Source organism: Vespa velutina, chromosome 13, assembly GCF_912470025.1.
Source record: "Vespa velutina chromosome 13, iVesVel2.1, whole genome shotgun sequence".
Lineage (NCBI taxonomy): Eukaryota > Metazoa > Arthropoda > Insecta > Hymenoptera > Vespidae > Vespa > Vespa velutina.
Window position 1 is genome coordinate 3,469,375 of NC_062200.1, and position 27,500 is coordinate 3,496,874.

General features: G+C 28.3%; 7 protein-coding genes and 1 long non-coding RNA gene across 12 annotated transcripts in view; 3 read left to right on the forward strand and 5 right to left on the reverse strand.

Moving 5' to 3' along the window:
• Positions 1 to 2,490, reverse strand: LOC124953750 (26S proteasome non-ATPase regulatory subunit 5). Of its 2 annotated transcripts, XR_007102336.1 has the most exons (3): positions 2,093 to 2,484; positions 535 to 1,941; positions 1 to 23 (listed from the first exon to the last, which is right to left on the reverse strand). XR_007102336.1 is itself a non-coding variant. In XM_047505586.1 (2 exons), the coding sequence occupies exons 1-2, from the start codon at positions 2,272 to 2,274 to the stop codon at positions 609 to 611; spliced, it is 1,515 nt and encodes a 504-aa protein (XP_047361542.1). In that variant the 5' UTR covers positions 2,275 to 2,490; the 3' UTR covers positions 194 to 608. The 2 variants fall into 2 exon arrangements, 1 of the variants encoding a protein (XP_047361542.1); XM_047505586.1 differs by lacking the exon at positions 1 to 23 and having other exon boundaries at positions 194 to 1,941; positions 2,093 to 2,490.
• Positions 2,491 to 6,677: 4,187 nt separating this feature from the next.
• On the reverse strand, positions 6,678 to 8,210 carry LOC124953574 (prothoracicotropic hormone-like). The gene is made up of 4 exons (XM_047505119.1): positions 8,159 to 8,210; positions 7,755 to 7,934; positions 7,242 to 7,397; positions 6,678 to 7,061 (listed from the first exon to the last, which is right to left on the reverse strand). Exons 1-4 carry the CDS (start codon positions 8,183 to 8,185, stop codon positions 6,897 to 6,899), a joined length of 528 nt encoding a protein of 175 aa, XP_047361075.1. The 5' UTR covers positions 8,186 to 8,210; the 3' UTR covers positions 6,678 to 6,896.
• Positions 8,211 to 10,351: 2,141 nt separating this feature from the next.
• LOC124953874 lies at positions 10,352 to 14,374 on the forward strand. Its single transcript, XM_047505875.1, has 5 exons — positions 10,352 to 10,530; positions 11,170 to 11,254; positions 12,216 to 13,097; positions 13,450 to 13,570; positions 13,635 to 14,374. The coding sequence occupies exons 1-5, from the start codon at positions 10,456 to 10,458 to the stop codon at positions 13,855 to 13,857; spliced, it is 1,386 nt and encodes a 461-aa protein (XP_047361831.1). The 5' UTR covers positions 10,352 to 10,455; the 3' UTR covers positions 13,858 to 14,374.
• A 13-nt stretch (positions 14,375 to 14,387) lies between these two features.
• Positions 14,388 to 15,546, reverse strand: LOC124953875. The gene is made up of 5 exons (XM_047505876.1): positions 15,466 to 15,546; positions 15,328 to 15,390; positions 15,168 to 15,230; positions 14,907 to 15,020; positions 14,388 to 14,510 (listed from the first exon to the last, which is right to left on the reverse strand). Exons 1-5 carry the CDS (start codon positions 15,544 to 15,546, stop codon positions 14,388 to 14,390), a joined length of 444 nt encoding a protein of 147 aa, XP_047361832.1.
• A 987-nt stretch (positions 15,547 to 16,533) lies between these two features.
• On the forward strand, positions 16,534 to 18,304 carry LOC124953966 (cyclin-dependent-like kinase 5). The gene is made up of 7 exons (XM_047506099.1): positions 16,534 to 16,631; positions 16,805 to 16,893; positions 16,991 to 17,184; positions 17,276 to 17,363; positions 17,424 to 17,595; positions 17,674 to 17,885; positions 17,970 to 18,304. The coding sequence occupies exons 1-7, from the start codon at positions 16,595 to 16,597 to the stop codon at positions 18,075 to 18,077; spliced, it is 900 nt and encodes a 299-aa protein (XP_047362055.1). The 5' UTR covers positions 16,534 to 16,594; the 3' UTR covers positions 18,078 to 18,304.
• Positions 18,305 to 18,368: 64 nt separating this feature from the next.
• Positions 18,369 to 20,851, reverse strand: LOC124953964 (T-cell immunomodulatory protein). 2 transcript variants are annotated; one of them, XM_047506093.1, is made up of 3 exons: positions 20,653 to 20,851; positions 18,882 to 20,406; positions 18,369 to 18,713 (listed from the first exon to the last, which is right to left on the reverse strand). In XM_047506093.1, exons 2-3 carry the CDS (start codon positions 20,388 to 20,390, stop codon positions 18,450 to 18,452), a joined length of 1,773 nt encoding a protein of 590 aa, XP_047362049.1. In that variant the 5' UTR covers positions 20,391 to 20,406; positions 20,653 to 20,851; the 3' UTR covers positions 18,369 to 18,449. The 2 variants fall into 2 exon arrangements, with proteins under 2 accessions (XP_047362049.1, XP_047362051.1); XM_047506095.1 differs by having other exon boundaries at positions 20,528 to 20,667.
• A 1,185-nt stretch (positions 20,852 to 22,036) lies between these two features.
• The window catches only part of LOC124953965 (putative inorganic phosphate cotransporter), a 27,081-nt gene continuing 21,617 nt past the window's right edge, over positions 22,037 to 27,500 (reverse strand). For all 3 annotated transcript variants that reach the window (XM_047506098.1, XM_047506097.1, XM_047506096.1), the window contains 7 exons: positions 26,655 to 26,848; positions 26,298 to 26,534; positions 25,713 to 25,800; positions 25,234 to 25,460; positions 24,994 to 25,143; positions 24,530 to 24,904; positions 22,037 to 24,400 (listed from right to left, as the gene is read on the reverse strand). In XM_047506098.1, the coding sequence (XP_047362054.1) occupies positions 24,215 to 24,400; positions 24,530 to 24,904; positions 24,994 to 25,143; positions 25,234 to 25,460; positions 25,713 to 25,800; positions 26,298 to 26,534; positions 26,655 to 26,816 (1,425 nt within the window). In that variant the 5' untranslated portion in view covers positions 26,817 to 26,848 and the 3' untranslated portion in view covers positions 22,037 to 24,214. The remainder of the gene's footprint in view (positions 24,401 to 24,529; positions 24,905 to 24,993; positions 25,144 to 25,233; positions 25,461 to 25,712; positions 25,801 to 26,297; positions 26,535 to 26,654; positions 26,849 to 27,500) is intronic.
• Positions 23,537 to 26,318, forward strand: LOC124953968. The gene is made up of 2 exons (XR_007102390.1): positions 23,537 to 25,156; positions 25,290 to 26,318. It is a non-coding gene; the product is annotated as an uncharacterized LOC124953968 (long non-coding RNA).

Genomic DNA, 27,500 nt, shown 5'->3' on the forward strand with positions numbered 1-27,500 from the left:
TTTAGTAAGTTATAATCAATTACCTGTAAAATTTAATAAAAAATATACATATATATTTATATTTCAGATGATAACTTTCTTAGGACAATTGATTTTATCTTATGTCCTATCATTCATTGTATCAATTAGTTTTGAAGCTCCTGTGGTAAGCATGTTAAAAATTCTTGCACCAAAAAAAAGAAAACGCATACAATAAGACTAAAACTTATTTAATCACTGTGTAATCTTTATACACATATTTATATAACATTATTTACATTTTCTTTGTAAGATCTGTAAACTGTGTGAAAGACAATACTGGTATGTCATGTCATATATATGTTGACTAAAGTATTATACACATTTCTATTGTTTCAAATGTGTTTTCTTAAATTTTATATGTATTGTTAATTATAAAATAAATTATTTCACTTTCTTATTTAAATACATATATTATAAAAGTAATATTATAAAAGAATATACTGTCCTTCCCCTTCCAACAAAAAAAAACAAACTATATGTTTTACATGAAATATTATGAATTATTATATTTACCAATACAACTTGTACTTCTTAACAATGTCCATAATACCAAATAACATTATCACTTTCAACTGCAACTTCTGTATTTATGTAGCACTTTCAAATGCAATTTCTGTATTTGTTTCAACATAGAATGGACCTTCATTAACAAACTGTTTAAATTTTTGCATGGTATTTGCATCAAATATATATGATTCTGCTTCAGACAAACATTTAACAACTTTGTATTTAGTTTCCTTGCACTCTTTGAAGCTTTCAACGTTTCTGTCAAGGAGAAACTCTATTAAACCTGGATAAGTAGATATATACTCTTGACCCCATGCTTGAGATGCCACGACTGCTAGAACCTCTAAGCTGGCAGATCTGATGTCAACAAATGGCTGCTTAGTCAATCCAACTATTAATCCTAATGGATCATCGCAAAGAGCATCAAACCATGACTTTGTTAAAGATAAAATTCTATTATCTTGTTCAATCTTCTGTACATTAAGAATGAGAGTAAGATTATTCATACTCGAGATTCTTAACTCTGTTGGCATTCTTTGAATAATTTCTGCAATTTTCTTCAGAGCATATAGCATAGAATCTCCCAATTCTTGCAATGCGTATTTTCCTTCAACAGTTGATGCAACATGACCCAGCGTATCTAATGCAACATTTAAAATAATATGATTATCACTGTCAAGTACTTCAAATAATGAAGAGACTACAATTGGATATTTCGAAAATATTTCATTTGGCCACAATCTTGCAACATTTCCAAAGAATTTCATAAGACCAGGAATTAATAGACTTGACAAGGGATTTTCATTAGCTTGTGCTATTTTCTGAACAAGTCCTGTCAAAACATCTTGCTGTTCCAAATAATTCAAGCCTTCTTCTGTCAAAGCTAACTCTGTCAAAGTTTCCAAAGCATTCATTTGTAATAATATATCATCATCTTGCAAAATATTGATAAGACTGTTTAAAAATCCTGATTGTATCGTTGCTTCTAGAGCTTCCTTGGAATTTTTGGCTATGTTTATTATAACATCATAAATTCGGAAGCTTACATTATCGTTTTTAACAACCAATTTGGCAAATGTTCTTAAAGGTTCACCGTGATATAAAATTTTCAAACCATTCATGTCCTTTCCAATTTCTTTTATGATACACATTGCTGATGTGGCAATGGTCAAATCTTCATCACTTATTCTCTTTATAACTGCAACTATTAAATTAACATCTGCAAGTAATAAAAGCTGCGTTTGTTGATTAGAAGCAGTAGACAATAGCTCCTTCAATATAAGAGATCTAACTGATACATCAGAATGAGATATTAATTCATATACTCTTGCTGGATATTTTTGATAAATTTCTCCTGGTTCCAATACTTCAAATAAAGTTTTGAATATTATACATATTTGCTCTGTGACTTCTCTGCAATGAAGAATAAATACAAATTTTATGATACATGATATACATTATACGTTATTCTTAAATAAATTAGATAAAATGATTATTAAATTAGTCTTTCGTTATTAATGAATTAAACGTAAGAAAAAAAATGAAAATAACATCGTCATCGTACCTGTCGTTAGACGAAAAGAGAAGAAATAAAGAACTAGCATCCAAACTTCGTGCAATGGCTTCAATTTCTGCATGATTATAACTTCCCAATTTTATTTTGATTTCAGTCAAAATATCTTTCTTTTCTTCATTATTATTAACTTTAACGAGGCGATCAACTTTTATTTGAAACCACTCCGCCATTGTTGGCGTTGTGACTATTACAATAAGAATTTCAATTATGTTTCCTATATTTTTAGATGGCGCTGTCAGTACCGGCTAGTACATTCTCTATCAATTAAATTAAACAAATTAAAGATAAATAGTATATTATTATAAATTATTACATTATATTATATATAAGATTATTATTATATGAAAAAATATATGTTCACTTTTTTTAGACTAATTCTTTCTAATAATTCTTTAGTAATCGATATTTTTAATCGATTAGTTAAATTTCGACTGTTGCCTATAGAACAAACGCTAACTTCATAATGTACTCTTAGTGATAGGCAATCTTTATATACGTATGTATTAAAAATTTGTAATATACTTTTAGGGGTAATTTCATCTACCTGCAATTAATTATAGATGTATTATTTAAACAAATCTTTCTTATAAACATTATTAAGATTAATAAAACTTTTCGAAATATATATAAATGTATTCCATATTATAATAATTATTATTAATGTTATTTCGAAAAAATTTTAAAAAGTATTAAAAAATTTTTTTCCATTTTCCAACAAAATCTCAATTCGTTTAATTCAAACAAATAACAATACTCAATAAATTATCTATCTCTGCTATTGATTATTTCATAATACAATAAATGTATTCGTATAAATAATTTTCCTGAAACGAAATACATATTATAATATTGACATTTAACGTTACAATCATTTTAATGATCATATCTCCTTACATATGACAGCATCAATTACTATTAATATCAACACAACTGTACGAGAGAGAGAGAGAGAGAGAGAGAGAGAGAGAGAGAGAGAGAGAGAGAGAAAGAGAAAGAGAAAGAGAGAGAGAGAGAGAGAGAGAGAGAGAGAGAGAGAGAGAAAGAGAGAGAGAGAGAGAGAGAGAGAGAGAGAGAGAGAGAGAGAGAGAGAGTCCATAAAGAACGCATCAATAATATAAAGAACTACACACACAATTAAACATACGTTATATCTGTGCTTATTTACATATACATATAAAATTATTATAACTTGTATTCACGTATGCTCATTTAAATCCATGCCCATTAAAAATGTTACAACAAAAGTGGAACGTATAATCCATTTATCGTAACGATAATGATCTGACTAAAATATTTTTATATTAAAGTGAATTTAATTGTAAACAAAACACACACAATAATTGTTACATTAGATATGTCATCCTTATTATTATATTACATGGCATCTCTTTCGTTTTCTATATATACTTATGTATATATATATATACATATATATTTTTTTTTTTTTGTTCCTATAAAAAAAGAAAGAAAAAAGAAAAAAGAAAAAAGAAAAAAGAAAAAAGAAAAAAGAAAGAAAGAAAGAAAAAGAAGAATTAAAAAAATTGTCGTCATCTAGTCTATTCTGCATATAAATATCTCTTTTTTATATAAATATTTTTTCTGTTATATTTTTCTTTTTTTTTTTCTCTTATACACTCGTAGGAGATTGTGATAAATTTTGTAGCATATATATTTCTTTTTCTTTTTTTTTTTTTCAAGCGATACAATACACCCGATAACTCAAGCAACCTATACTCTTCCCTATTATCCTTTTCTAGTGCATAACACTTCAGTCCAACACGCAAGCACTCTGATCGACTTTCCAGAGTCAAGTGCGGATATAACCACTCCAGCTACCGTTTACACTCTGTTCGATCTTTCATTTACCATACCATACAAGTAAATGGCCATAAGCTTTGAACGATTTTGAACGTGTATTATCTTCGACCATATTTCGTATTTTTCTATCTCAAATGAGTCAAAAGATAATAATGGGTTATGGTTTGCATAAGCCACCAGAGAATATATCTCTTTTTTCTTATTTTTTTTTTCTCCTTTTTTCTCTGTCTCTCTCTCTCTCTCTCTCTTTCTTCTTTTTTTTTTTTTTTTTTTTTTTTATTAACAATTCTCTTTTCTACAATAAAGTTACACAACTATTACGTCATTAATACATCAATCGTAAGATTAAATTGATTATAGGACATCGTTCAGGATTCATTTTTTTACTTATTCATTAGTTGCATAATTTCTTTCAAAGATACTTTTTTTTAACATCATTCGAGAAGGACAAAGAGAGAGAGAGAGAGAGAGAGAGAGAGAGAGAGAGAATCAAAAAAATACTCGTGTCCTTTAAGAGGATCAAGATACATCCATGGTGCGTTAACCTTTTCTTCTTTCACGAAAGAGTCTATAGAACGCAATAGCTCCTATGAGACAAATTCGACGAGACTGTCTAGTTGTAAATATTGTTGTTTGAATGTCTCTTTGGAGAGCCATAAAAGATTCTCATTTTTCTCAAGACCGATATCGTTGTATAGATATGTACATATGTATGTCTATACGTATGTATATTCATATAGTTCCTAAATTTTACGAATTTTATTCAATCTAAATATGATATAACATTGAAAATAAATCTATATTTTAATTAAAAGATTCTGAATAAAACAAATTAATTGTTCGTGAATAGAAGGCATATTTACAAAAGAGGAATCGGAGTGAATTAATTAATTCATAAAGAGTCCAGAACTCTAGTATCTGTATACATTATATAAGTTAAATATAAACACATATACATAATATAAATGTGTTTATGTGTGTGTATGTGTATACGTGTATGGGGGCGTATTTATGCGTAAAAGAGCATACACGAATGCAACGAGCAAGAACGCAAGCTTTTTGAGCTTAAATGATCGTTCTAATGTTCATCGGTCGAATGGTCAAGGCCGAATAATTGTTGGACGATTTAACTCATTTTTAAACTCGTGTTAAAACGTCATTGATAAAGTGAAATACATAGATCTTTATAAAACAATTCTTCTTGAATATCCATCTCGTTAAAATTATATATATAATATATATACATATACGTTCTTATTAAACGATATTATCAAATCTATTTTCATTTGAATTAATTTGATATATTGTAAGAGTTTCGTTAAAAGAGAAACGATCTTTTTAACAATGAAACGAGGCAAAAATATCATTTAACTTTACAAATTCATTATAACGATAACGTCAATGCAGAGAAGCAAACCAAAGAGAAATATGTAGTAGACACTATACATATATGTCGTTAATTGATAAAATTACCGTGAACTCTCAGAGACGCTAATGGTCGTATATAAGAGGAAGAGAGAGAGAGGCAGAGAGAGAAAGAGAGAGAGAGAGAATGATTGAAGTTACAATCTGTCGTCTAGGAAACTATCGATACTAAAACTGATCACGAAACTATTCAATTTTCTAAAAAATAAATTATTTCAAAGTCCTTCAAAAAGTTCTTTTGACTTTTTCAATAATTTATTCATTGTGCGTTCTATATTATGTAATATATAATTTTTTTTATTGTATGTATATAATAGTATATGCGTCTAAATAAACATAATTGAAAGAATTTATATGAAATAGTATAAACGGATCCTATTTGAGTATAACGCAAAATCTAGAAGCAATCCGTTTGAAATTCATCTAACCAATGCAAATACAGATGTCAGTATAAGAATAAATGAAAAAAAAAAATATATATATATATATATATTTTTGCTTCGCTCTTTTTTCTCCGTAGACGTATGAAAACAAAAGCTTTTCTTTTACAAATACAAGTGAGAGAGATTACGCACGCATGTATGTATATCTATTGTATGTACATTGCTTTAACGAGTTAGATTAATTCTCAAAAGAAAAAATAATACAAAACGAATCGAGTTCCATATATAAAATCAAACAGACATATGCGAACTTTGATGAAGTTTCTTGTCGATTAAATAGAATCTTTATTATTTCTTGAACGATAAAAAAAAAAAAAATATATAAAAAATAAATAAATCCAACGAATACATTTATGATTCTATTAATAATTAATATTTCGTAATAAAAATATCGAAATAGAATTTGATCGAGAACATAAAAATTTCAACTTCGTAGGACTCTTTTAAGATGGTAATTAATTCAAATAAGTCACGCAAATCTCTTAGGTTGTGTCTCACGATGAATCTCTAGGGTAAAATGGGAAAGTTACTTTGGATGAGAAAAATGCGTAGTGGCTTTCCGTGTACATGATTTCGTTCGTTCTACGACATGGTGCAACTCACAGCGGGATTTATGGATATACCTTGTAGATTTTTCTACGACTCCTAGTATGCACTTTTCAAAGAAATTCCGAAGGGTCCGAATATATGTGCATATATATATATATATATATATATATATATATATATATATATAGTGTCCTATTCTAATCTTAATTATTTCCGAAGATTAATAAAAATTTCAAAGAAAAAAATATATTTAAACGAAAACTTTCAATATCGTATGTTATAATATATTTTGTATATAACAATGATAATTTAAATTCATAAATTAATATAATTATTTCTTAATGTCATTAACGATGTTAAATTAAAATAGAACACTCTATATATATGTATATGCACAGACACACACATACACGTACACAAGCACGCACAAATATAAATGCGTGTTACATCATGATAATATGCTATTATTATTACATCTATTACTTTCCTTTTATTTTTTTTTTTCTTTTTCTTTTTCACTTCACATAGATTGTTAAATTTCTTTTTTTTTTTCTCTCTTAATTCCTTCTTCCTTCTGTTTCGGGCACGCAAGCAACCGCAATGTACATCGGTTTCAATTGCCATTTATGACGAAGCGATTCAGGAAGTGGTGCATTTTCGTCCATGTAACTATTCTCATCTTCCGTCAAAGTATTTGCATCTCGTTGACTTAAAATGTGTACCTGAAAAATAAATGATTAATAAGAAAAAAAATTATTTTATTAATCGTTGAATAAATACAATTAAATTTTATACGAATAATTCTTGTATCTGTAAGAATATAAAAAAGATTATATTTGTTTTTAGAGACTTATGATAAATAAAACGAGATAAATAATATATTGTTATTGCATTAAACTCACCATATATTTTAATAATTTACACGAATTAAATTTATCCTGACATGTTTTAGGTTTGCAATGAGATACTGTTAAATGTCTAGGATAATGTCCTTCACCTAGATCCTTTATCTCGTATAGGCTTTCACAAGGGCAGAAGCTTTGAGAGTATAATATGTTCTAACGAAAGAAACATTGTATTTATACTATGAATATTTCTATCGTATATAATAAACAGTAAAAGAAATATAATAAAGATATAAAATATAATAAAGATAAAAAAGAAATGTCTTAATAAATCTTAAAATGTACCTCTGAATTCTTTAAATATACTTTTTAAAAAAACGCTTTACGTATGAATTATATTCAAAAAATGTAAATTAAAAAATGTGATATCTCTTATAAATAGATCTTCATTAAAATACTTATGTTTAACGTAACACGCTGTCAACATAACTCATAGTATGAACTTTCGTACGCGTTAAAACCATCAACGCATAAATCAAAATTCGAATATAAAAAGATACTTCGACTTACTCTTCGTTTTACTTCGTTCAATCCACTAGAGAGATACATTTGTTTATAATACAATGAATTTGGATTTTCTGGAAAATCGTCGTAATCAATGAGAGCTCTTGATTTTGATAAATCTCTTTTTGATCGATCAAAAGAAAAATTAAGATTTTTTTCTTGAGCCAAAAGACCTTGTAGGATCATCTAGAGATTTAAAAAAAAATATATATATGAGAAAAAAAATTTTATATAGAAGAAGAAATTAATGAATGAATTAATTATGATTTTATAATCATGCTGGTAAAAATGTGTCACGTGAATTTAATTAAATACTTATATATATATATATATATATATATATATATATATATATATATATAATTTCATTTCATTTCATTTCATAAAAAATGTATTCCAAATATACTTACATATAAGATGAAAATGTTGATCTTCATAATGTAATAATTCTCCTTATACTTTCTATCGAATACTGATGATCTTAGGTCTGGAATATCTCCCTTATATACAATATTTTTTCGATAAAAACACCCTCGTACAACTCAGATGTCTTTCAACTTATGAAAAGGACCATTAATGCCACTCGATATCCACATCTAAGGTTTATTTCAGAATCTCAATCTTTTGTATTTCTCGAGATCACATTTCTTCAAAGCTCATTTTTCCTTTTTTCCTTTTATACTATTAATGATTAAAATGAAACTCATTTTCGTTTTTTTTTTTTTTTTCTTTCGTCTTTCCATATAGGCAAGATCAAAAATCTGAACGGAAAGAAAAAAAGTCAATTGATTTAGCTCCGAACTTTTGGAAGATAACAAGGATCTTTTTCAATATTAAATAAAATCATTTCCCTTTTTTGTTTACTATGTTTCTATATTAATTGCATTTTCACGAAATTGATTTTGAATAAATACGCGGAAACGTTTTTAATTTAATCTTCTGCATACAATTTTTATCCCTAAGTCTATTAAAAGAATCCTATCAATTTTGACGATATTTTTAAATCTCACGCTTCAACATCCTTTCACCTTTGACCTCTCTCTATTCTTTCTTACCCCTTTCTATTCACCACTCTGCATTCTCTGTCTCTCTTTCTCTCTTTCAGATTATTAGATTTCATTTTATTCTTTCTTTCAATTTCCAATTGTTTTAGATCGTATGATCCTTATGAATTAATTAGAAAAATGTAATATATGGATATATTAGTTGAAATATTCTATATAAAAGAAATGACTAAATATCGTTCAGTCATTTCTATAATTCAAAGCAATATCCTAAAATGATTAGGATCAACTTAATTCTCTTTTTAACGAAATGAACAAAAAAAATAAAAAATACAAGATCAAATATCACGATCGATCGCACATGTTTACGAGACATTTATCACTCGTCATTAGAGAAACGTATTCGTCGTATTCACGGTTGACGAGCTTTGTGCTTTCCTGCACGCATACATATACGCACGCACACACACACACACACACATAACATACAAATACATCGTTACGCACCTTTCACGGCCGCTTTGAATTATTTTCTGCACCAGATACTATGAGGATCGATCGATCAGCAGTTTTATTCAGTCACTTTTTACATACGCTTATTTGTTCTCCTTCCTTTGTTTTTTTTATATAAACGACTTTCAACCTCTCAAAAGAGGGTTTAATTTGCCAAAAAGACATGCGAGATTAACTTCATACTCCTGATATATGTTTCGAACCTTGAAAAAATAAAAAAAAAAAAAAAAAATAATAATAAATAAAAAAAGAAATAGATCATTTTCATACCCATCGTATCCAACAATTTATAATATTAAAAAGAAACCTTAATTATTATGGTTTTCAAAAAGATATGCGATAGAAGAATACGAGGATTATATGCTGTCTTACTTTCAAATTAATCTTCTGTAATTAACTACAATGCTGACGTATCGTTCTTTAAGAATGATACATTCTTTTGAAAAGAAGAAAAAAGATGACGACTTAATCTCCACTATAAAACACAGCTCTTCTTTGGTAATATTTAGAATAATGCCGTATCTTAAAAAATTCTCCAGAGAAGATTTAACTGCGAATAATATATAATAGTTATTTTTTTTAATATATATATATATATATATATATATATATATACATATAGATATATATATGTATAAATAAATGTATAAAATATGTATAAAAAAATGTATAAGAAAAATCCTGCTAAAATGTTACAATCCATATATTCTATATGCATTTTATTTCATATATTGTGTATATACATACATATATTTATATATACATACATACATATATATATATATATATTATTTTAATAAAAAAAAAAATTTTATTGAAAAAATATCCAATTTCACATCTACAAATTTATAGCAACCATAATAATAATAATAAAAAATGACGGAATCTAAATTTATAAAAAAAGAAAAAAAAATGAATTGCCACTTGATATACATTATTTCGTTAAAAAGCTTTTGGCGATAAAAATATGATACTTCGGAAGGGTGATACTTCGCGCTCTTTATCGCGCAGACGCGTTTACTTACCCCTTTCTACTCCCTTCAACGAATTTCCCTCGCCCTCACTCCTACTTCTATATATTTCAAGGGAGCATGAGTATCGAGACACTTCGCATAGTTTTCGCGGCACGTCACCCTGAATTTTTCCATTTCAATTAAATCAACGAAACAAGGATCGACAGATCATAGATCATGAAGACACACGTGATTTCATCCATTATTGCGAGCATATTTCTCGTCGCTTCTATTGAAATTTCGGCCCTACAGGTAATAATAAGAATTATTCATTCTTTTATTTAAATTTATCTTGTTTAAAATATATTCATTTTTTTTGTTTTTTTAAATACATTATTGAATATAAATGCATAAAATTTATCGTAGAAATTAAAATTAATGTGAAATTATGGAAATATGTGCTTATTCGAAACACGCGTCACGAACTTTGTCTATGCATAGTAAACATCTTGTTTCTTTTAAAAAATTCTCTTCCCTTGCATAGACATGAATTTTGAATTATCTTTAAGAATAATCTATCTCGTAATTTTTTCTTTTTTCTCTTTAACACGCATTTTCTCGAATACAAAAAAATAAACAAATTATCCTGCTCATTCTAACGCTAGTTGTATACTGTATAGAAATGAATTTTGATTTATTTTTAAATAAATTATCTTGCAATTTTTCTTTATAATGTATAATGCTTTCTCAACTAAGAAATTAATGAATCCTTTTCATTCTAATACAAACTGTATACTCTATAAATTTTTTAAGATAAAAAAGTTTTTAAAAAATTTTTAATACAAAAATTTTTATATTATATTATAAGATATATATTGTGTAAACGAATTGTTTTTAACAAATACATAGATCTTTATTCTATTCAATTGATACTGTTCATTGACTTATCAGATACAGAACGATGCTAATCAAGCACAACGAGAAAATTATCAGCCAATTGTGACGGACTTTTTGGTCAAATACTTAGACGATCGTAGTGAGTATGCCTTTTAATTTATTTTCCCCTTTGTTCAAAAAAACGATCGCATTGAGATAAGGCGATTCTCGAAAAAAGAAATAAAAAGAAAAAAAAAAAAGAAAGTCATTGTAGTATACACGTTGCGTGTACGTTAATGACTTTCGTTCTTGTCGGTTATCTAGATACTTTTAAACCTTTACTAATTTTTTGTCCCAACTATTGCGTTCACTTACATGTATATATTATTTACTTTTATGGCAAATTATATATATATATGTGTTCCCAAAGGAATAACGTCGTACGATCGATATTGTTGTTAGGGGTTAATTCTCTCAGGGTATACACACATGTGCATTTTATAACATCATGATAATTTTTTCAACAAAAAATTCACGAGAGAGACTTTTTTCTTCCTCTTGTATTGTTCTTTTTCTTTTTTTTTTTTTGTTTTCCTTTTTTCTTTTACTTCTGTGATGGATCGCAGAAAGAAATTTCCTTCCAATCGATCGAAAAAAAAAGAGAAAGAACGACAGAGAATTAATGCTTCCATAAACAATTGATCTGATTATAAAAATAAAATCATAAAATAAGACATTTAGTGTGCTAACGAAGTCGTAAAAAAACTACGTGGATAATGCCCAAGCTCTCGTCATTTTAATTAAAAACATTTGAGAGATAGAAATGTATGGATAAATAATTACTTAAATTTTATTTCTCTGCTTACACGACGAAACATCCAACATCTCTAAATCCTTCGGGAAGGTAAGTCATAAAAAAAAAAGAAAAAAAAAAAAAAAAGAGAAAAAACATTACTCCTGATGAGGCTCTTCATGTTATTAAAATTTTCCTATATTATTTATATCCTTCATGATTTACAATGTAAATTAAAATCTTAGATAGAAAACACTTATATTATTATTTTGTAAGGAAAATTTTGGTCACGCTTATATTCTGTAATTATTTCTTTTTTTTATTTCAGAACCGGCTATATCAAATGCCAAAAAAATCATCGGAACAAATGAACAAAATGTTGTCAAACGAAATTTGGACCAAATTGGTGGTGGTAATCTCGTTAGAAGCCTATACGAACCTTCGAGAAAACAAGAAATAGCAAAAGATACAATAAACGATCCAAATTCGATTAGATTAAGTAATCTAAAGAGTTTGTTCAAGTCGAGAAACGAGGCCGATGATCGTACAATGCGTAATCTCGATCAGATCGGTGGTGGAAATCTCGTTAGAAGTTCAAATATATTTGGCACCGGTTTCCTAAGAAATTTAGATCAAATCGGCGGTGGAAATCTCGTGAGAAATTTGGATCAGATCGGCGGTGGAAATCTAGTGAGAAATTTGGATCATATCGGCGGTGGAAATTTAGTGAGAAATTTGGATCATATCGGCGGTGGAAATTTAGTGAGAAATTTAGATCATATTGGCGGTGGAAATCTAGTGAGAAATTTGGATCATATTGGCGGTGGAAATCTAGTGAGAAATTTGGATCATATCGGCGGTGGAAATCTCGTGAGAAATTTGGATCAGATCGGCGGTGGAAATCTCGTGAGAAATTTGGATCAGATCGGCGGCGGAAATCTAGTGAGAAATTTGGATCAGATCGGCGGTGGAAATCTAGTGAGAAATTTGGATCAGATCGGCGGTGGAAATCTAGTGAGAAATTTGGATCAGATCGGCGGTGGAAATCTAGTGAGAAATTTAGATCATATTGGCGGTGGAAATCTAGTGAGAAATTTGGATCATATCGGCGGTGGAAATCTCGTGAGAAATTTGGATCATATTGGCGGTGGAAATCTCGTGAGAAATTTGGATCAAATTGGCGGTGGAAATCTCGTCCGTAACGTTGATCGTTTCTACGAGTGATATCTCCTTGATAACAATCTAAAAATAAAAATAAAGAAGATCGATTAGAATTAAAAAATAAAAAATTATTCTTATCTTCCGCGCTGCTATTCGATATGACGAACCAACACAAATATTGGATAATATTAATGCACCAAGATTTCTATATAATAATTATTATTAAATATTATTAAAAATTGCAGATCACACGATCAAGAAATTACTTCAATTTTATCCTGATGATCATATATCTATCCTACGATCATTCCTAATAAAAATATTCTATCTTATTCAAAGCTAGATTTCATTTGTAGAGATTTTGAATAAAATGAGTAATATATTTTTATTTTATTTCAAAGGTATACCAGATGGACTTAATGTAGACAATATTGGTGGTGGCCATTTGTTACGATCAACTCGTCGTAATTTCGACTTTTATCCTGGTCTGATCTATGAGAAACAACGATATTTTCCTTTGAGGTAAATAAACTACTAATAATAATACTTACAATCATATTGTCGCCAAACTGTTATATATTTGCAGAAGACCATCAACATTGAATTCACGAGTTGGTGATTATGAAGAGAACTATCCATTGGTGCTCGATCGTTTAGGTAAGAGAAACTTCGATGAGATTGATGCAAATGGATTCGACAACTTTTACAAAAGAAATTTTGATGAGATCGATCGTGTCGGTTGGAGTGGATTCGTTAAAAGATTGAGTAATTACTTGGTCAAGGAGCAACAACAACAACAACAACCTTAAATCATCAAATTAGAAACATCATCGGAATACTCTTTTAACGTTCTCCATTTTTTTGGAAATATATCTCACATGATATTATAATGATTCATATCGATAGATATTAACTTAACGTGAACATCAAATATAAAAAAAAAATAAAGATGTGTCACATATCATTAACGAAATTTAATAATAAGAATCGATGTGAAAATATCTATAACTAAATGTAAATAATGAATATTTCATTTAATTACGTTACAACAAGATTCTCCTCGAAGAATCGAGGATGAATATACTTGACTGATTAGAAAAATATTTTATTGCGAAACTAAAATATATCCCGTTTAAAAAGCATAAGTATAAAATTATATTTCGTGGATATCATTACATAGATTAGACTCCTTTTACAATGACTTCATTGAAATTTCGAAACTTCAAATGTTAAATATCGTACGATATTTTAATTAATTCGTTCTATATGTGTGTGTGCTTTGAGAATATTGTGAAAATGTAATACAAATAAAAAGATCATATCTAACGATCTAGCTATTTCAATGTTTCCTTCGCTGTTGTTTCTTTTCGATTAAACTCTTAAGTATATTATCCATTTCCTCGTTTATGTTAGCCGGTGTTTCCACTCTAACGCTTTCCATATTATGATCCATACGTACAAACTGTATTTAATAATAAAAATATAATAAATATTTACTTATTACAAATTAAAACAAATGCAATAATGTGTTCGTTTGAATGAAATTTGATCTCGATATAAAAATAGTTATGGAACATTATGATCATATATGATAATCATGATAGCATAATATGATAGTGATTTAATGAATATAAAAGTGATTAGAAAAGTGGTCCAAAATCAATTAAACTTTTTTAAGAAAAATATCGTATTACAAATATTATTTTTTCAAATTTTTTTAAACCACTTTTATGATTACTAACATCTACGCATACGAAACTTTCAATGAATTTAATTGACTCATTCTGTATAACTGTACTACAATCGCATTTTGTAATTAATAATACTGATTTGGATTGATTCAAAAAAGAATATCAACCTCTATCACACCCTCTTCAACGATGTTGAATCGTTTAGATAATGCAGCCATTCTTGAGCTAAGTTTTGTCAAACGATCGGTAATGCAGAGTTCCTTGCTAACGTCTTCCTTGATCTATGAGATTTCTTTTGTTATGAAATATGATCTGTGAATTATTGATACGTCGTATGTACATCGTAAAATTGCACATGATACGTATCGTATATAATAATATTAAAAAAGAAAAAAAAAAAAAACAAAAAAAAGACGTGACGATCACACCTCATCCATTGCCTCCATTATTTTGAATTTCATATAATCCAAACTGGCGCGAGATTCGTTTACCTAAATTAAACGTAAAAATTTATAAAAATTTTTATAAAAATTCTCACACGAAATATTTATATATATATACATATATATATATATTTATGAAATTTACCATTGAATTAAAATCTGCGATGTCTGTCATGATTTTATAATGCTGTTTCATTGCCCAGAAAAACTAAAATCATTTTATTTATTATTTAAATATGAATAAATTTATTAAAAAGATATTAAAAATAAATATAATACTTACGCGTTGTAACGTATATAAAACAATTATTAAATTTATCAAAACGAATATGACACTTTTGAATAATTGTAAGACGAAATACATGATTCGTTTATATATTATATTTACTAAAAAAAAAAACAAAAAAAAAAAAAAAGAAAAAAGAAAAATACTTTTCTCTTCGTATAGAATAATCCAACGAAGAATTTAATATCTCATCCGCATAATTATTTCTTGTAATTAATACGATTTTTTTTTTCTACGTAAAAACTTATCATAGAACGTATAACGAAGCCTGAACAAAGTGAAGATTGGCACTATTGCAACAACCAATAACAAGTATCTGTCTATCTATAGATGACCAATAACATTGCTATCTTTTTTCTATTTCCTGGAATCACTTTTAAAAAAAAATATTTCTTTTTTATTTTTTCTTTTACTGCGACAGTCGAAACTTATTTCTTATTTAATTATTTTGATTATACTTTTATATTAAAACATATTTCAATGAGGCAAATAATAATAATAATAATAATAATTGTTATTTATCTGCAGACGATATTGAATGTTTTGACTTAAGTGGTTAATACGAAACATGTCAAACGAATCGTCCGTTGTTTTTTCTTTTTTTTTTTGTCTTTTTTTTTTTTACACACACATATACCACGTGACAAGATATTAACGCATAAAAACCTTGCAAACATATTATCTGATTTTTTTTTACAAAATATATATTGTTATTTAATATACAAATCATTTTCTAATAACAAATATATATCCTAATATATATTTAAATATAATATAAAATATAATTTGTAATCGTATTGTATAAATCGTATGATTATGAGGAGAATGACAAAAATTATATAGCAAATAAATTGTCGAACGATCAATAACGAACTAATAATAAATGAGAAATATTGAACGAAACGAGTTCTGTATTGTTGATAAAAGAATCTATTATTTTTTTATCTTTGAAAATATCGCGTATCGATCAATAGAATCTAATTAATTATTTTCCCTCGTGTTTAATTTAATAATTCATGAATTTGAATTCCCGCGCGTAATCTATATTAAATGCGCGAAGTTTAGTCGTCACGGCGCAGCGGTAACCACTGTGCGTGTGCATTCCGCCCGAAGTAACGCCAAAAATATGCAAAAATATGAGAAACTCGAAAAAATAGGAGAAGGTAGGCGAACGATATTGTCATCACGTTAATCGTACGTTTCCAATGAACGAATTGATCATTTACTTTAACATTAAAAACCGAGATAAATCGTCGGCGCCTCTTGTGTGTGTTGTGTGACATTAGATGCGTCACTATAACGCGAACTGTCATTGTTAAACGGTGTTTCTTTTCAGGCACTTATGGCACCGTTTTCAAAGCGAAGAACCGCGAAACTCACGAGATCGTCGCTTTAAAAAGAGTACGTTTGGACGATGACGACGAAGTAGGTATATCTAAATGTTATTTTCATCATCTATAACTTATTTCCAATCATGAGAAAGAATAATACTGATCATCCATTTTTTCTATTATTTCTATAGGGTGTGCCATCCTCAGCCCTACGGGAGATCTGCTTATTAAAAGAATTAAAACATAAAAATATAGTGCGTCTTTATGATGTATTGCATAGTGATAAGAAACTTACTTTAGTCTTTGAGCACTGCGATCAAGATCTTAAAAAATACTTTGATAGTTTGAATGGAGAAATTGATTTAGACGTAGTGAAATCATTCTTGTAAGAATCTGTCTTATTTTTATGGCTATCTATATACATATATATATATATGAGAATGATGATTATCTCACATATTTTTTATTTATTCTAGATATCAATTATTACGTGGACTAGCATTTTGTCACAGCCGTAATGTTCTCCACAGAGATCTCAAACCACAAAATTTACTAATCAATAAGGTATAATTTTTATCTATAGATTATATAATCTCATGATTCTAAATTACCTTATTTTTATAGAATGGCGAGTTGAAGCTTGCTGATTTTGGATTAGCACGAGCATTTGGCATTCCGGTTAAATGTTATTCTGCTGAGGTTGTTACATTATGGTACCGTCCACCAGATGTTCTTTTTGGAGCAAAACTATATACAACGTCCATTGATATGTGGAGTGCAGGATGTATATTTGCTGGTACATCCATTATAAAAATAAGATACTGAATCTGGATAATAGAAATTGATAATCTATTTGTATATTTTACTCATATAGAGTTAGCTAATGCAGGGAGACCGCTTTTTCCTGGTTCTGATGTGGATGATCAATTGAAAAGGATTTTTAAAATGTTGGGTACACCAACAGAAGAAACATGGCCAGAGTTAACAATCTTGCCAGATTACAAACCTTTTCCACAATATCATCCAACACAAGGATTGGCTCAAGTTACACCAAAACTTACCTCAAGAGGAAAAGATTTATTACAGGCAAGCTAGATGTCTTATACATCATATTGATTTTTAAAAGAAACAATATAGATACATTTTAAAACTTTTTTCAAATATTTTCAGAGATTATTAGTGTGCAATCCGGCACTGCGATTGTCAGCAGAAGAAGCTATGGCGCATCCTTATTTTAATGATTTAAACCCTGCCATTAAAAATGACCGTTGCCAATAGCAATCTCGTGTAAGTTTAGCATTTTTTGAAGTCTTATGCTTCAAGCTTACCGACCAAAAATACTCCAACAAGAGATCGTTTGTTGATATATTTCGCACTCGATGCGCCAAACATATTGTGTGATATTAAAAAGTCCTGTTTTATATAAAAGTACATATGGCGAAACAATAAATTGTGAATTTTATCAGAATTGGCCAATTTCTATCAGGAACAGAAGTGTTACTCTATTAAGAATGAAAAAAAGGAAATTATTTATTGCTATATTTATCGTAAATTAAAAGGGATAATAAATTGGAAGCAATACTTATTTATTGATCAATTATTCTGTTAAATAATTAAATAATTCTTAATCATATTTTCTTAAATCTATTTTTACATTGCATCAAAAGGGAACCTATGTCTCTCTTGAAGCTTTTCTATTTTATCTTCCCGTCTCTCCTTCCAATACAATGAAACAATAATTAGTGAAATAAGGCCGCACGTTCCGCTTAAAGCAGCGGCACTTAATAAAATTAATTTACTAGGTGTAACAAATAACTGAGCTTTCCATCTATATGGTTTTGATATTGGATTAGGTATCACTACCATTTGAGAATTGGGAATAATTTGCGGCCATTCTCGTGATTTACCACCGACCTGTGAAAGAAAATTGTGTAATTGTATAAAATGTTGTTGTATTTAAGAAAAATGTAATTATTATACGTTAAATTTAAATCCTTGTACGATAAAAATTTATGCCATCGTTCAAAATTTAATCAATCAATTTGATTAATGTAATTTGATTGATCGTATTTCATAACTTACTCCTATCGTTAACGAATCTACAAAGTTTGGTGTTCTGCCCAATCCAAAAGTAGTATATGGCAAATTTAAAGAAAAATATGCACTTTGTGGCAATTGAGCACCAATTGCATTACGTGGACTACCATCTTGTGTGGTAGTTCTGTAAGCTATCGATGGTCCTGGTAGATTTGTGCCGTATGTACGTTTTTTCTTTCCTAAAGAACCAGGTGAAATTGGATACATACTGTTGTTACGTCCAGTGAGTACCATAACTTTAACGAAATTGGCATCATAATCCAAACTGTTTTTAAATGCAGCAGTACGATAGATTTTATTAGTTTTATCTATTAGTTCAACCAAAATTACATCCAAAATACCATCTTGATAAAAATCATAAAATACTGCCATAACAGTTTCATTATAAAATGGATTAAGTGCCTGCCAACGTATATCGAAAGTTCGATTGAATCCATTGCAAGAGTTGCATGCAACATTTTCAAGTAAAAACGATTGTCGCTGTTTAGTGCTAGTAGATTCTAATGTTGCCAATAAATCAGGATAACCATCCATATTGAAATCTCCACCTCTAAGCGTTATCGCATCAGTATAACGTTGACCATCTCCTTTTATAAATGCCCATGTATTACTCTTATCTCTGAAATTTATTTGCAAATCATGCCATACACCTTTGGAATACATCATTATGGTGCAATTAGTATGTTTTGCTTCATCATAACAAAGTGGCAAAAGTAGATCTACTTTTCCTGTTAATTCAACATCAAGATAAAGAGTCTGACCAATGACCTTTGCATTATGTGGTAAATCGATAGGTCTATTAAAGACAAAACCATTTTCCTCGCCATGCCAAACTTCAAAAGACTTTTCTGTTGTTACAACAAGATCTGGCAAAAAATCATTATTTAAATCCAGAAAAGCATGTGAATGCGGATGTCTTATGTTTTCCATTTCTTTATATTCTTTATCTGACATTGGTATGACCTTAAAAGTTCCTCTATTTTCTTGAAATATCCAAAAACTTCTATCATGATCTTTATTCAAACCAAAAAGATCAATAATCATATCTTGATTATAATCTAGAGCCAATGGTTGCCCTTGCATACTGAATAAAAGTTCAGTCGTACAATTTAATTGTACAACCGAGTCTTTATTTCCACCCCATAAGATATATACATCTGTAAGTTTTGTTGTTGAATTAAGAGTTGTAACTAGAATATCCATAAAGACGTCTCCATCAAAATCTCCTGGTACAACGCTTGTGATACTTTCTTTGAAAGAACACTTTAGATCATTATTTGGCCTTAATAAAGGTTCCTGTTCTGCAGCAAGGAAAACTTGTACAGTTTTACCATCCTTGCGTACCATAAACACATCGGTTAGTTCATCGGAATTAAAATCTCCAAATGCAGCGGGCATCCCATCGAGCACATTTCCAAATACAGCTGCAGTTATATCACTAGAATGACTTGTTGTCACAAATGTGACTACACAAATGAGTTGTAGAATCCACATGGCTAACTTATGCTACCTGTCAAATATATATATATATATATTATATATACATACATATATACAATAATAATAAATCTTATTTAAAATGATTATAATATATTTATAACAAAAAAAAAAAGGATTTAATCCATAATTACTCTTTTAAAATAACAACATTCTATTTCACTCTGAATAAAAATAAATCGTAACTAATCAATCCTATCAAATGATGTCATCTCTGAAGTATTAATTTCGATGCAATAACGTATCTATAAATACTAACTATTAATTCGTAAACAAGTTGAGATGTTTATATCCACAGCGGAGACAATAGCTCAAATATTAAAAGTCTCATTCTGAATTTTATACTTGTTGTCGACAGCAATATTAAATGACATCAGCAGCAGAGAACAAAACTTAAATATCAAGAAATTAGATCTCTTATCACGTCCGCATTGTTTGCTATTGCGCTGCAATATCTAATAACTGAGACCTCTGGTGACGAAAATATTTATTAAATCCGATACTAGCGCTATATGGTAATAAACAAAGAAAGATCATTCTATTTTTTTGTTATCGACCTTTTCTCGATCGATAATAAATTTTAATAAACCTTGTTAATATAAAAAAAAAATTAATTTAGAAATGAGTTTAAAAAATTATTTTATATTTAACATATATTACGATCTATATAACGTCTAAACGAATGTACACTATTGCTTAAATATTAATTTATTGTACTTCGTGTACATTGTACATCGTTTAAATAATTTTAAAATTATTAAAAGTATTAATTGTTTAATTTTATACTTTGTTTGGAAACAGAGAGCTTCGATGATTCTTTCTCGGAATACGAAAGAAAACTGGATCGATATATGTCCATAGTCAGGCGTACGTTTGCTTTTGTTGATGTTTAATGTGATTTGTAGCCATGGAAGCAATTGTCCATTTCACGGAAACAAAGCACACACCGCTCTAGTATTCATATGAAAAACAGTAGTGGGGGGAAGATTGCAACCTCATTTCTTTTGTCGTTAAATTCAATGGGCGCCATTATACGAAATGTCGAAAACGTTTATGCTACAGTGAATTCAGACGTAAATTACTGAACAATTTTGATGAGTAAGATCTTATTTTGAAGACGACGATTTAAGCGAGTACATAGCTGCTTTCTCGAATGTTTGAAAAAGTTTTATTTTAATATATAATTTTTGAAAAAAATTTTTTTTATACAATTTTTTTTTTTAACAAAAAATAAAGCTTTTTCAAAAGTTCAAAATCAATGATCATGAACATCCTTAAGAGTTAAATTATTAATTTTATTTATTTATTACTATTATTATTATTATTGTTATTATTATTATTATTATTAATTCAAAGGCAATTTTGCTGTTTTACAGCATTATGTTTTCATTTATTTCAAAATTTATTATCACATATGTTACAATCCCGAAAATAAAATTTTGTATACTTTTAGATTACATGTGTGTCATTAACTATATACAATATTTATAAATATACGTATCAAAATATGGATTGCAAAATTCTGCATCGAACTACTTAACAACATTTCTTCAGATGGTAACTGTTCTTTAAATATACTTATAATCTTGGCATATATATTCATGTTACATAAATTAATGGTGTTTTTCAATAATGTGATGCTGTAATAATAATTCTTATCAAATCTTGGGTACACCTTTTATTAGAGAGTTTAAATTATTTCCCAATGAGAAAAGATTTGTGAATACTTTGATATTCACCTTACAATCACAGTAATGTACGAAGATAATCAAGTAGCACAAAATATTCTTTGCATTACAAAATGTTATTTATAAAAACCATTTACTAATATATGATCACAGAATAAAAAGGCACTTGTATTCGATTCAAATTCGATTGCAACCATATAAATTAAGCCAATATTCAATAAATATATTTGAAGGATTTTTATATTTAGTAGGTGCCTCTAATCTCTAGGAAGGTATAAATTACATAATCAAAAATAGTAAATTTTTAAATAATTGGAAGACATGATTATCCTTATTTTTGAAAATTAATGACTTTTCTTGTTGATTTTAATAATTATTTTTATAATCGATAATGTATTTCTGGTCCTCCTTTATAAATTCTAATTAAATGGTTGTGATATTGAAACTGAACATAATAGAGTCATAAATGATTACAAAAAGTTTGTGCTACTTAAAAAAAATAAAAATAAAAAAAAAAAAACAAAAAACAAAAAAAAAAAGAAAAAAGGAAATGAAAAAGAAAAACCTTAATTATTAGAAAAATGCATCCTACTAAATCCAGGCACAAATCCACTTTATAACTTAAATTTAAAGTGTGACAGAGGTAATAATTCTTATTTCTTTTTTTTTTTTTTTTTTTTTTTTTTTTTATATATATAAATAACTACGAGTAAAAACTCATCTAAAGTCTATAACTTAATAGGATCTCGTGCAACTATCTACAATATGTATAAATCATTATTGCATCGTGCAATATTCATAACAACTTTAAAGAACTGCAGCCGCAGTTTTTTTTTCAACCGTTTTTACAATCATTCCATCCTGACACAATACAAAATGATAATAAACTGTTTGTGATATAACGAAAAAAAAAGAAAAGAAAAGAAAATAAAAGAAAAGGAAAGATGAACAAATGAGAACTTTTACTCTAATACTGCTGCCAACTTCGTTAATTATCTAATTTGGACAAATATTATTAATGTTAATTCATGTAAATATATTATATAACAATGATTTTCTAATAAGTATAAATTAGTTTTATTAAAAATAAGTATAAATTGTGTTTATTAAAAATATAAAAATTTTCAAACTAATGTCCAAATTAGATATTCTCTAAACTACTATACAAAACTCATTGATCTATCTATCTTTGTGTATCTTTGTTAATAATAACGCTGAGCAAGTTAATGTGATATATATAGATTAATATAAAATCTATAGATAGATTCTAAAGATCTATAGATCCTAGTTGATATTTTTTTGTTTATACTTCAACTACGTAAATCTATCAGATCACAATTTTGTGTTATGTAATTGAATTAAAATTTTTCATAAAGAGAGAAAAAAAAAAGAAAAAGAAAAAAGAAAAGAAAAAAGAAAATACTTTAACAAGATTAGAATATTGATGAAAATAATTTGAAGCATTATCCAGTAGTTTCTTATCTTTTTTCTTTTAAGGTCCTGTTTCTATATCTTTGTATCATATTTGATGCTTCTTAAAGTTTTATAATTTCATTATATAAAAATTAGGATATGAATAAATAATTACCATTAAGTGGCCAATTAAATCCAGAATTCTGTAATATCTTTAAAGATGTGTTTTGAAATTTGACGATTTTATAAACGTAGATACATATCCTTACAGAAGAATATGTTAATATGGTCATCTATTTTTCTCACTTTTCTATGTATCCATGCATTCTCTTATATTCTCTTTGCCTTTCTCTCTCTTATTCAACACGCACTCTATGAAATAATGACAATGTTGATTGAATACAACATTTACAATACGATATAAACATCAGGGATATTCTGATATGCAAAGACCAGTGCTATAAAAACACTCTTCGTACTAAAAAAAAAAAAAAAGAGAAAAAAAAGAGAAAAAAAAAGAAAGAAAGAAAGAAAGAAAGAAACTCGAGATTAACTTATTGTCAGATACTATGATGTAACGCAATCATCCTGCATGGCTAAATGATAACGGAGGGAATGAATGTATATAGGCAGAAGTGATAGCCTGGAACTCATTTACATGTTTAACATTGAGCTGTGATGGCAAAAATTAAATACCATGGCAAGTATTATTACATCACATTAATGTTGAGTTTCGTTTACTGTTTTCACACCCTCTAATTCTTTGCTGTTATTTTTCTCTTCATCTTTATCTGGATTATCCCAAGATTGTCTTTGCCCAGAACCAAATATGACATAAAATGTAGCACAAACGACATAAACACCTGCTGATATCATAAAGACAATCCTCCATTTGTGTTGAGTTGGCTATAATAGAAAATATTAAATAGTTATATATACAATAAATAAATAAATAAATAAATAAATAAATAAATAAATAAATAAATATATATATATATTCATAATTATCTATTAAAATATTATAAATTATATTACCGTTCCAACGATAATATGGCCAGCTATAATAGGTGCAAGTAATCCGGCCAAGTTAGCAAGACAATTGGTGAAAGACATTAAAACTCCTGCGAATCTTGGAGAGATATCAAGATGGTTCACTTTGAAACCAGAATAAATACCACCATTTAAACCAACACCAATAGTAAGAAGGCTTATTGTCAGCCACGGATTACAACCTGTGTAAGATGCTGCTACCAATGCTACAGCTGGCCCATATTGACCAATGCTATTAATAATTTTACGCGTAACAGTATGATTAAATTTATCTGTGGAAATCATCCAGTCGGCAACATGACTAATTAACATTGAAAAGATCCACATAGCTAAGTAAGGAAGAGATGAAACAGTACCATTCTGAAATAACAAATATGTTATATAAAGTATATCGTCATCTATTGATTAATTGTTTATGTAAATATTATCGAAATGTTGTTTTTACTCACAGACTTAATATCGAAATGTAAAATCTGTTTCATAAACGTTGGAAGTTCCGTCATTAACGTTTCATATCCATAATTTTGACCCATATGTGCCATTAAGATAGCCCAGAAAGGTAATGAAGTAACAATTGATTTCCAAGGTACAGGTGGAGACTAGAAAAAATAGGTATGCAGAATGGAAATATCATTAAAAAAAAAAAAAAAAAAATCATCAAAGATAAAATATATAAAAAAAATATTTACAGATGCTCCAGCATTTCCCCACAGTGCACTAAGTATATACTTTTTTTCATCTTCAGAAATATGCGGATGACTTTCTGGATCTTCATGGACCATAATGAGAAAAGCTATACACCATATAGTACCAACAGCGCCAAAGACATAAAATATTGATGGCCAACCACCAGCAAATCCATATTCAGACAGCAAACCGCTTAATGGCATTGAAATGACTGTACCAAACTGAGCACCTGTTGATAACAGAGACAAAACATAGATTAATAACAAAATTCTAATGATTAAAGAGAAACCTACTGTGAGTCATTAAGAACAGTGGATAAGTCAGAACCAAAAAAAGTCCACTCCTATGATTCCAATTCCATCGTAGCAAGAAGTACACAGTGATTGGATGCATTGAAATATCCAGAGGACTTGCGGGACTCAAGGTGAATTGGTATGTACAAGAGTGCTACATTAAAAAATATCGCACTGTACGAGCTTACCAGCATAGACGAAGGCTCCCATTCTGCTCCTCTCGTTTGGTGGTATCCACTTTGCCAACAATGCGTGCGTGCAAGGCACAATTGGACCCTGCAATAGGGATAATCCATTCCTAGGGGGAGGAAATCACACCCAAACAATCAAAAAGCGTTCACACTCAACGAATATGTAATCCTTTATTCTAAATCTAACATTATGTCTTTTTAATCAAACAAAAATTTCAAAAGCAAAAATTCTACATACAGATTTTATATATAATAGACATCGGAAAAACATATGGATTAAAAAGAAAAGGATGTTCAATTCTTTTTAAAATATTAAAGAAATAATTTCAAATATTAAATTAACAACTTGCCTAAAACTTACATACATTTCATGGTATATTTCCTGTATTTAAATAATAGAAGATCAAAATCTATGTATATCATTTTTTTTTTTTTTTGTTTAGACAATATTTTAATGAGTCGTGTAATAAACTTTCCCGTGACACACATTCTCATCTCATGTATATACGGTATGCTCTTTTAACATTTGATGAACTTATAATCATAACAAATATATTAGGCAAAATGCGAAGGACTACTTACCTCGCCTAAACCTTGAATAAATCGAACTACCATTAGCCAAGGAAAACCCCAATGTGCCGAAACTGGAACTAATAGTCCAAATAACGAATTTATCAGCATGCCAACGCCAAGAAAATATTTAGACCCATAACGCTTGGCAAGTATACCAAAAGGTATTTGAGTAATAACATATCCATAAAAAAATGAGCTCAATAGATAGCCTTGTTTTTTAGTATCCCAGGCAAATTCACCATCTTTCTGTAAATGCCAAGATTAATATATATATATATATATATACACATATGTATCATAAAAAAGAAAAAAAAAAAAAAAAGATATTTTGGTCGTAAATAGATAAATTTAGATGTTGCAACTCACATGACTGTTGTCTGACGTACTATTATTGGTATAATCGATCTGGCATTCGTTCGTAACAATCTCTTGATGCTCCGTGATAGCCGTGTGGTTGACCATAGCAACGATCGCCACAGACATATTGGTCCTCATTACATAGGCATTTGCCATGCCAAGAAAAATCATAAAAGTTACTACGTGACGTGTTCCAACCAGGCCTAAAAATGAGAAACATTTTTTTCGTTAAAAAATAAATTACAGGCTTTTGTAAAATCGATTCAAAAAAGAAAAAGAAGAAAAAAAAAAAAAGATCTCAGATATGATTCCATTCGTTAATAAAATAAATTCTAAATTAAACGTTATCTGTATTACATTTTTATTACATTATTATTAATTTCAAAAAATATGTTATACGTTTGTATAAGGCATTTTATATGTATTAATTCGATAGACGGAAAATTTTACGCAGAAAATAAAGATAAGAATAATAAATAATTCATCAAATTCTCATTTAAATAATTTTTCTTTTTTTTTTTTTTTTTTTTTTCCATATTATTAGAGAACATCTATGTAAATAGAGCAAACAAATAAATTAGATATCTATTGTCATTCGAAGATATTTTAACAGATATAGCTATGCTTTGATAACCATTTTTAAATCGACATAATCACATTTAATTTCTTAATTTCTTAGTTCAATTTGATTCTATTTGATTCATGAGTCATCTACTAGTTCCAGGAAATAAAAAAGAAAAAAAAAAAAAAAACAAAAAGAAAGAAAGAAAGAAAGAAAGAAAAAGAACAGATCCAGCTTAAATGCGCAATGTTGGATGATTCATGCAAAATGTTACGGAAATGGAACGTCTTAGA

Bases quoted from the DNA above. Each gene is read 5' to 3' on its own strand.
- LOC124953750 (XM_047505586.1), bottom strand. From the start codon at position 2,274: ATGGCGGAGTGGTTTCAAATAAAAGTTGATCGCCTCGTTAAAGTTAAT. The intron at 1,942-2,092 runs GTACGATGACGA...TCTTCATTGCAG, and splicing joins CTCTTTTCGTCTAACGACAG to AGAAGTCACAGAGCAAATAT.
- LOC124953874 (XM_047505875.1), top strand. From the start codon at position 10,456: ATGAAGACACACGTGATTTCATCCATTATTGCGAGCATATTTCTCGTC. The intron at 10,531-11,169 runs GTAATAATAAGA...TTGACTTATCAG, and splicing joins TTGAAATTTCGGCCCTACAG to ATACAGAACGATGCTAATCA. The intron at 13,098-13,449 runs GTTTCTACGAGT...TTTATTTCAAAG, and splicing joins TCTCGTCCGTAACGTTGATC to GTATACCAGATGGACTTAAT.
- LOC124953966 (XM_047506099.1), top strand. From the start codon at position 16,595: ATGCAAAAATATGAGAAACTCGAAAAAATAGGAGAAG. The intron at 16,632-16,804 runs GTAGGCGAACGA...GTTTCTTTTCAG, and splicing joins ACTCGAAAAAATAGGAGAAG to GCACTTATGGCACCGTTTTC. The intron at 17,596-17,673 runs GTACATCCATTA...TTACTCATATAG, and splicing joins TGCAGGATGTATATTTGCTG to AGTTAGCTAATGCAGGGAGA.
- LOC124953875 (XM_047505876.1), bottom strand. From the start codon at position 15,546: ATGTATTTCGTCTTACAATTATTCAAAAGTGTCATATTCGTTTTGATA. The intron at 15,391-15,465 runs GTAAGTATTATA...AAATGATTTTAG, and splicing joins TTTTATATACGTTACAACGC to TTTTTCTGGGCAATGAAACA. The intron at 15,231-15,327 runs GTAAATTTCATA...CGTTTAATTTAG, and splicing joins TCGCAGATTTTAATTCAATG to GTAAACGAATCTCGCGCCAG.
- LOC124953964 (XM_047506093.1), bottom strand. From the start codon at position 20,390: ATGTGGATTCTACAACTCATTTGTGTAGTCACATTTGTGACAACAAGT. The intron at 18,714-18,881 runs GTAAGTTATGAA...TTTCTTTCACAG, and splicing joins TAGATTCGTTAACGATAGGA to GTCGGTGGTAAATCACGAGA.
- LOC124953574 (XM_047505119.1), bottom strand. From the start codon at position 8,185: ATGAAGATCAACATTTTCATCTTATAT. The intron at 7,935-8,158 runs GTAAGTATATTT...TTAAATCTCTAG, and splicing joins TCAACATTTTCATCTTATAT to ATGATCCTACAAGGTCTTTT. The intron at 7,062-7,241 runs GTGAGTTTAATG...TTTATTTTTCAG, and splicing joins GTAAATTATTAAAATATATG to GTACACATTTTAAGTCAACG.